The following is a 9232-nucleotide window of genomic DNA, read 5'->3' as shown; positions in this document are numbered from 1 at the left end:
TAATTCTTTCAAATGGATCAACTGAGACAATTTCTCAATGCTTCCTTAAATTTTTACACCACACTGAACTCCAACAGGTTTTTTGTTTTAAGGTAAACCAGGTTTTTGGTTCTTCCCTGTGGAGAAGTTACTTTCAAGTCAGTGAAAGTTCTTGGCCCATGATTAAAAGTCTTTGCCAATTAGTACTCAACAACTTCAATTCATTTTTTTCTGGTTCAAGATGAGTAGGAGCCTAATAAGGCTGTGATAAAAGGGCAAAAGGCACTGAGAGCCAAAAGCGGATTAATGAGCTCCTCCATTTATTTGTCTTCCTAACAGCTGAACTGTTACAACTATTGACACTCTTCAAAAGGTTCCGCTCTGAACCCTGTCCAGGCACTGCAGGCTCCGATGGACATCTTCAAATCCAGAGAATGGAGGGGCAAGGGCTTCCCCTGTGTGGTGCCAAAACCAACAAAGCCCCATGGATCAGGTAATGAAACTTCAGCTTTTCCCCCTTTGAGATTTATTTACTGGCAGCTGACAAGGGGCAAATTCAGCTCGAATTGTGCAGTCAAGGCCCTGTCAAGCTTTTAGAGGCACCCTTGTCTTGAAGCACCTTCATGACTGGCATTTCACTCAAAAGCCCTCGGCACTGGTCCTTAACAGCTTATGACATCACAAAGGACACTCCAGACAGATGCCTACATGGCATCCTGCAGCATTTTAAAAGAGAATTAGTGGTTTTAATTATGGTCGTAGTATGAAAGGGAACCATGCAAGCTCCACAGGAGACCTTTGATCAGACCCTTTCGCTAGTACAATGCCACGGAACTGTGACTATTCCTGGTAAGGGGCCTTTTCTTGCTGAATGACTCACCAGTGATCTTTGAATGCAGACAAGCTTCTAGCCCTCCCTCTTCATTAGTGAGCATTTCTATACAGGGGCCTATATAGTGCTTGGAGTTTAGGAGCTATACAATTGGGGGGAAAAGAATCCCTACAGATTCAGGCCTCTACTTAGGAAGTGCTGAAGGACTCTGAGTGACTTTATTCATTAAAACAGGTTGCTATTAATTAACTGTCATAATAAAATAAAGAACTATTATTTGCATTTCTTACTATGTTCTCTTTAGTAATATGTATAAAAGATGCTTGTAACAGAAATGAATTTATTGAACCACTTCCCCACACCCCTGAGCCCCCCTTGCCCCCCTTTTTGGCAGCAGGAAGCCTCCTAATTATTAGGTCCAGATTTATGAGCCCAAATAGAAGTAAAACATGAATATAAAATTAATTAAGGAAAGACAAAATCCTTTTTACTTGCCAGTTTAAGCAACTGGAAAAAAAAAGCAAGCAACAATTAGCTTACTTTTTTAGTGATTTCAGAGAATGATCGAACACAATAAAACCTTAACTTTTTTCCAAAATATCATCTGGTTGGTATTTAGTTTGAAGTGTGAGATTATGTAACAACTACAGCTACTCAAAAAAAAAAAAAAAAAGAAAACCAATGCCCCCCCATCCCCCGCACCCCAAACTCTAGCTTGAAGTGTAACAAGATTCATTAAAAAAAATAATAATAATTTCATTTCTGGGAGCCAGAGAATGTCTTTGGTCTGGTATTAACATTTTAAGAATTTAATTTTAATACCAATCCCAATAAGCAGGTCCCTTAAGATTCACGGTCGATATTTTAAGTATATGAAAATAGTTCATTCTCTTCTAGAATTTAATCAAGCAAGTCATTTGATGAAAGGTTGTGGAAGTAGGAAGATTTTTCAAAATATTCTCACTGAAATGCTAATTCAGTAACACAGGCTAAATAGAATTTGTGGAAATAGCACATCTCAGTTTCTAACTCTGCCGTAAAACAGTACCATGACACCATGTTACTTATATCTGGGAGATGACCTAGTCTTCCATTTTTTAATGGCATTTCTTTTCTTAGAGGAAAGCTTCTGGACTTGGGAATTTTGGAAGCTGAAAGCTGAGCCAGTTTTTCACAGTTTGCTGTCTCAGCCATTTTTCATGTTTCTCAGACTTTGTAGTTCCTTTCTTAGGTGCTTTAGAGCAACTGAAATATCGGCCAGCTGGGGATCATTCTGGGCCTTGCGAGTGTAGAGACGGAAGTGTCTGATGGTTTCAGATAACAAGACTTCAGGGTCTGCACTTCTTTCCTGAAGGCGCAGCATCCGTTCACAGGAGATGGCGTAGTTCTTGTGCCAATTCACCGGGTGTTCCTTTCGTAAATAGACAATCTCTTTATAAAGCTGGAAGACAGCAAAAACATTGGCATTCCATTGTTATCCCTTGACTTTTTCAAAAAGACTAGAAAACACAGAGGAATTAATAACACAAGGGAAAAAATAATGCAAGCAGCCTGTAGTAAAAATCTAATCATTGCTAGGCCATGCAGAAAATGCAAGGATGATACTGTAATTATTACAGTAGCAGGAGGCAAATGCACTTCATATAAAACTGTTTCTGGGGTTTTTTGGATGTTGCGGAGGAAACTTAAGACACACTATGTCAGGACAGAATGCTCTTCCTCCATAAAGATGTTCTGGGAAAGGGATTTGGTTCTAATTCATGGAAAGCTATTTATGCAACAGGCAGAAAGGTTGAAACTCTAAATTTAGCTATTAAAGAAAAAAAAAGTAACTTTCTTTAGAAAACTGCATGGAAAAAGAACTTGAAGACATTTAAATTTTGTCCCTCATTTTTACATAAAATTCTCTCTACATTATAAACAACAGCACGAACAATAGCAGCAATAGAAAACCTCTAACAAACCCAGCATCCAACAGGCTGGGCATACTATAATTTAAGAGACATCCTTAAAGTGAGATGTTGAAAATCTCCACAGTGTCCTGAAATAACAATTTTCATAGTTAAAACTCTGCCCCCAGGAATTCAGAATTTTGTTTTTCAATATCAGAGATAGTGTTGATTGGACAGAATTAGAATCTTTAATATTGCGTTTTCTAGAGGAAAAAGATAAAAATTTAACAAATAAACCAAAAAAGTAGATGCAAGCCTACAAAACAATATTATACTTGCTTACTGGGGACTTTCACAGCCTGCTTGGGGATTATCAAATTGAAGTCGAATCCACAGGCACTTGAGTTAGCCGGCAGCTCCCGCCATGAGAGCACAGGACAAGTAATGATGCTTTCTCCAGGGACAAGGGCTTTTTGAATTAGAACTATGCTTATTACATCATTCAGTTGAAAGGGACCCAATTATATTATCTATTTCCCCAGCTCCTACTCTAGAGTAGACAAATGCATACCCAATCTTTTTCAAAACAACATCCCCATGAAAAGTTCCCCAATCTGTATTTTTTATGTCATTTTGATATTTAATAACCCTTAGTCCTGAAGCTGCCTTTTAAAGCTCTTTTCCCCTTGCCTTCACTCCATAAAATAGGAAAGAGTCACCTCGTACTTTTCATAGACTTCAAAGCTATTAAGGCAGCATTTTATTTTCTAGGTAAAATGTTCAAAGCTTCTCTACTTTTTCTCATAGTCTTTTTTATTTTTCCTATCTGCTGCTCCTCTTCTTGAGCTTCCTTCCAAGGAGGGACATGCGTAAAATGCATGGCGGGCTGCCCTGCACAAAGTCAGTGCTCAAGAACTGCTCAGGTTCTTTTCTTGGCCGTTTTCAAAATCCTGATTAGATTTTGGAGTGCAAGATGGATGCCAGTAGCTCAGTAAGCACTTTCCAACGGCTCAAGAGAATAAAAGGCTCCTTCATGACCTCCCTGCTACGTCTTTGGACATCAGAACAGCCACACTACCCTTTTCTAAAACATTCTGATCCTGATTGATCCTGATGTCTTATCAGCTCATTCTGGATGGCCCATTAGTGCTGTATCTTAAGAAGCTGTATCTTATCATTTTTCGTCATGTGGGAACTGTATTTCCTCCTCTAAGCGTGAATTTTTGTGACATTAAGTTTAGTGGAACTTAGTCTAGTTTGGGGGGACATCTTCAGTGTATCAACTGTATTCCTAAAGATAACAGATCATTCTTGCTTTCCCAGTACACCTGAACTTAATGTTCTGGATAACTATTGAGCAGGACAATGTAAATAATAACAAAAATATCTTCTATACCTAACAAGAATGTTCTCGAAAAACCTGTACAAGGAGGTGATTTGTGTTGACCCATCAAGTATTTGAGCTGCTTTGTCTTGCAAATGATGTCACACACCTGGAGACATACGTCAAGGAGATACCTATAGACTATGCTATAGACTTGTGTTCACTGAACAGAGTAATGCCTGCAGGCCCCAAGGGACAATAAATCCATGAATTGGCTTTAGTGGTGGCCTAAAGACTGACCATGGAACGGATCACTGATGAGAACATAAAATATTACTAAGTCTCAGACTCCTCCCAACTAAATACAACTTGTTTTTCACAGAATCACAGGGTATTAGAGATGAAATGGATCTGACGTGGCCAGGATATGAGAGATAATCTATAAAGTTTACAATCCACTTTTATTTTTTGGAAAAAAAAAATAGAAAGGTTAATTGACCCACAGTTAACAATGAATGGTGGAGCAGGCCTTGAACCGGGACTCCCTGACTGCCAGTCAGAACTCCAGAACACTGCTTCCTGTATCTAGTCCCTGGCTGTCCTTGATGGGCACCTCAGAGGTGTGTACCTTTATCCCTGTGGTCTCCTGCACCACATGTGTCTGGCTGGCTTCCTCTGATCTTTCAAGATGACACTGCAGTGACACCTCCTCTGGCAGCTTTCCCTCCTTCCATGCCACCTCTCCCCGGGAGGCTGTGCTCATATGCCTCTCTCTGTCCTGGCACCTCTGCACACCTCCTGTATCTCTCACTACTAGCTGAGGACTTTATCTTCTAACTCCCTCTCTGGTGTGTGCCCATTTGACAGCAGGGCCAATGCCTGATTATCTCCATCACAGTATTTGGTACAGACTGGGTGCTCCATAAATGCTCTGTGAGTAAATGCATACATGAGTAAACCATGGGCCAATAAGCACACAATTGAGGAGTGAAATCTGTCACACTAATTGGTCACCATGCTATTTTGACTCAGTCCCAAACAAATGCCCTGGCTGAGCAGATCCACAGCAGCCCAGAGGCAGCATAAACAACCACTTGCTTAGACATACAGCTCCTGGGCTCTGTTCTCATTGGCTTTTCCCAGGAAGTCTGTTTCCTATACTGCAGGCTCCAAGACTATCTCAGAAGGTGGGGAAGAGTCCAGTGCTATAAATCACAGAAAAGCAGGGCCTTGTTAACACAGTGCTACAGCAAAGCAAGCCTCTGGTCTGTACCCTCGTTTCCATCCAGAGGACCAGCTAAGCAAGAGCCTTAGCATGGATGGATGTGAAGGCTGTCTGGCTTCCTGGGGTTATTCTCCACGACCCTTTATCTCTCTCATGAAATCTCAACCAGCCATGGTCCAATCGTTTCAAGTGTTGCCAGGGTCATGACTTTTGTATAGAGGGTGACCCATCAGAACTGCTTTTTAAGAAAATAAAGCCATCGTTATTAGTTTCCTATTACTGTTGTAACAAATCACCACAAATGTAGTGGTTAAAACATAGCAGTTAAAACAATATAAATGTATTATCATATATTTCTAGAGGATCTAGAATCTGTTTTTTTTTTTTTTTTTTTTTGCCTTTTCTAGCTTTCAGAGGCTGCCTGCACTTCCTAACTTGTGGCCCCTTCCTCCATCTTTCAGGCCAGCTACCTGGCAATCTTCAAATCTCTTTCTGACCTCTGCTTGCAACGCCACGTCTCCTTCTCTGACTCTGACCTTCCTACCTCCTTCTTCTAGGGACCCTTGTGATTACATTAGGCCCACCTGGATAATCTAGGATAATCTCCCCACCTCAGGATCCTTAATCACATCTGCAATGTGCCCTTTGCCATGTAAGGCCACATATTCACAAGTTCTGGAGATGAGGACATGGACTTCTTACATTATTTTGTCAACCACGGTCATTTACTTTGAATATTATTTGAGAGACACATGACTCTTTTTCCATTTGTATTGTTTTATAATGCCAAATAAAGCTGGAAACAAAAAAGTAAAAACTCTGTGATACACTCTCTTTACATCCCAAACAGTCACCACTACCCTCCCACCAAATGTATTTATATATGTAAAAGTGCAACATACGTTATAGGCGTGAGTGTAGAGTTGAGCTTTCACATCTGAAGGCAAACTTGCACTTTCTGCCAGGTTGAAGATGAAGAACGGTGTTTTCATCCTGGGAGTGGGAGGGTGTTCGCGTCAATTTCACATTCAAAACTAAATCAGCCAGACTCTTCCATTGATGAGGATCATACAGAATCCTTTATTATACTCTTTTCACTTCTTTCATATTCACAGAAGTTTACTCTGAACCAACAGTAACCCTCCCCCCACCCCAAGACACTGCATTCTGTTCATCATCACTGTTGTGCATCACCTTCCCTCCAGATCTTCACCGTGCAAGAGCAGCTGGGAACGGGGCCGTGGTGGTGGTGGTGGGGGGGAGGGTGGCGGGGAGACTTGCTGAGTCTGTCAGCACATCCCTGAAGATACCCATCACAACGGCTCATGCCGTGTGACCAGTTCTTCAGAGGTGGCTGGACTCTTTGACCACATGAACTCATCCCAATTGTATTCAGCACTCCAATTAAATCAATACCTGCCCGAATAATGACCTGCTTTCCTCCTTTATGTGATTTCTCCCCCAGCTTTCCCACACTGTCACACTGAAGAATCGTGTAAACATTTGGTATATCTTTGATTAGTCCCTCAAAGCAAGTATTTGTTCTTATAACAAATTTTCTGACATTTCCAATGTCAGAAATGCAATTTTCTGACATTTCCAAAACACTACTACAAAGACTATCTTTTTTGTAATTGTTATTTTGTCAAGAACCATATTTCTTGACAATTAAAACAAAAACCCTCTTTAAATGTATTACACCCTAACTCAATTCCTGGTGCACTCAGCCCCTGGCCCAGAGTGGGCATCAATCCATTTTTCCTGGAGGAAGTACTTCATACTTGGTACCCCTGTCTGCATCACTTAGGCCTTTTACATTTTAGGCCAATGTCTGTTAGCGTTAGATATTTTGAATATTTTAAAATAATGGCAGGAACACAGAGAGACAAGAGAATCACTGTGAAGTGTTCATTTCACACAGGAACAGGGAAGTCCAGCATTCAGCACATGAACAGTCAAACCTCTTGGAATATGTCTGTCTACTCCACTGACAACAGGAACTGTGTCATATTCCTATGTGTAGCCAACAAGCCTGGCATGGTGCCTGGTCTCTAGGAAGTTTTCAATAAGTGCTTAAATAACTAGCTAGCACATTACACATGGGTCAGGGTGGTAACTATCAATTTCTCCTCAATCAATTACACTGACTTTGGTTCAGTGGAGGCAGGAGAGCACAGGAGTCAGAGAGATGGGAGTCAGAGAGATGGGAATTTTGGACTCTACTGGTAGAGCTATGTGGTCTTGGACAAGTAACCCCTCTGCTTTCATTTTGTTCTTTGTGTAAAATGGGGTAAGACTGACTTCTTCACAGGTTGTTGTATGGATGAAATGAGATTATGCCTTAGTAACAATTAGTACAATGCCCCAAACAAAATAACTGCTCACAAATATTACTTTTATTGTCACCATGCCCCCCTGCTCCCCAAATGAAAAGTGCCACAAGCTACTTCTACTACATTAAAAATAAACTGCAAACCGAAAGCATAAATTAGTCACCTTGCTTGCCACATCTCTTCATTGGCCACAGATTCCCAGGAAGAAGGATCAAACCTGTAGTTAGAAGAAAACGGTAACATTTTCCTGCCAGTTACCTTTATTGTTATGGACATGTCATTTTTCTTTTATAATCTTACAAGGCAAATAAAATATGTTGCATCTTGAAGTACGGATAGAGACCAAAATAACAAACTTATTCCCCTAGAAATATTTGATGGTTAGGAATTTGAGGTTTTGGTAAATGTATTCTTAATCTGCATAATGAGCCCCACTGCCTCACAGGAGCACACGAAAGCTCAGTGGGAAGAGGCTGGAGGCTTCCCGAGATCTGTCAGGTGGGCAGTGGGGTGGGGGTGAGGCCTGGGTCCCTCTGTGGGCACAGCTGAAAGCCACAGAGCTGTGAGGAGAGGGGACTCCTGGCTTTGATAAATCGTTGTTGGAGCTAGGATGCTGCTCAAAGAGCACTGGCTAAACCATTCACTGATTTTTTTTCCCACTTAATTAAAATTTCTCTTAGCATGTATCTACTTTGATAAAATGGAGGCAGTGAGTGATGCTGTGTACCTGTACTGTATCAGCTGTTGGGAGAACAGGGGATTTTCCAGCTTTTCCTCACAATGGTCACAGAGTACTTTGATACACAACTACTTATCCAGCTCTGGCTGGAGCACAGCAGCGGGGTCTGTTTGCTCACACTGACTCAGAAAACTTTGGCAGTATTTGTTCATTTGATTTTGAGTGTTGCTCTTGAATTATAGGCTTCCCTGATAGCTCAGTTGGTAAAGAAACTGCCTGCAATGCAGGGGACCCCAGTTTGATTCCTGAGTCAGGAAGATCCTCTGGAGAAGGGAAAGGCTACCCACTCCAGTAGTCTTGGGCTTCCCTTGTGGCTCAGCTGGCAAAGAATCTGCCTGCAATGCAGGAGACCTGGGTTCGATCCTTGAGTTGGGAAGATTCTCTGGAGAAGGGAACGGTTACCCACTTGAATTATAAGCAGTAATGATCTAATCTTTGCATAATTCATAATTTAATTTTAAAAATAGGCAATAGAGAGCCTATCTTCAGATGGTGACTCATTTTCCATATGGGAGAGAGTCAACTATAGGTAGAGATGCTTCCAGGAAGACTAATCAAAACAACAGAACGAGGCTAACGCCAAACAGTTGTGAAGAAAAAGTTACTTAAATCCCAGTCTTCCTACAGAGAAGTGATCCGCCATTCTTTTTTAATTTTTTTTCTTGTTTTGGCCACACCATGTGGCATGTGGGATCTTAGTTCTCTGACCAGGGATGGAACCTGAGCCCTTTGCTATGGAAGTGGGGAGTCTTAACCACTGGACCACCAGGGAGGTCCCTGATCAGCCATTCTTGAAGAAGAAAAAAAAAAAAGTGACAAGTTTATGTGGTTGGGGACTATTAGGGACAACAGAGTGAGTTTTAAAGCTCTGCTTCAGTTCATGAATCTCTCCCACTTTTAGGGTCTAA

At 41.2% G+C, this 9232-nt stretch overlaps 1 protein-coding gene across 1 annotated transcript in view; it reads right to left on the bottom strand.

Moving 5' to 3' along the window:
• Positions 1-1691: 1691 nt before the first annotated feature.
• The window catches only part of TMEM260 (transmembrane protein 260), a 69035-nt gene continuing 61494 nt past the window's right edge, over positions 1692-9232 (bottom strand). Inside the window, exons 14-16 of the mRNA XM_052647005.1 lie at positions 7749-7802; positions 6155-6245; positions 1692-2252 (exon numbers count right to left, since the gene is read on the bottom strand). Coding sequence (XP_052502965.1) covers positions 1998-2252; positions 6155-6245; positions 7749-7802 — 400 coding nt within the window. The 3' untranslated portion in view covers positions 1692-1997. The remainder of the gene's footprint in view (positions 2253-6154; positions 6246-7748; positions 7803-9232) is intronic.

The sequence above is a fragment of the Budorcas taxicolor genome, chromosome 10 (assembly GCF_023091745.1).
Source record: "Budorcas taxicolor isolate Tak-1 chromosome 10, Takin1.1, whole genome shotgun sequence".
NCBI lineage: Eukaryota > Metazoa > Chordata > Mammalia > Artiodactyla > Bovidae > Budorcas > Budorcas taxicolor.
The sequence above is the reverse complement of the archived record's forward strand: the minus strand, read 5'-3'. Positions and strand labels throughout refer to the sequence as shown.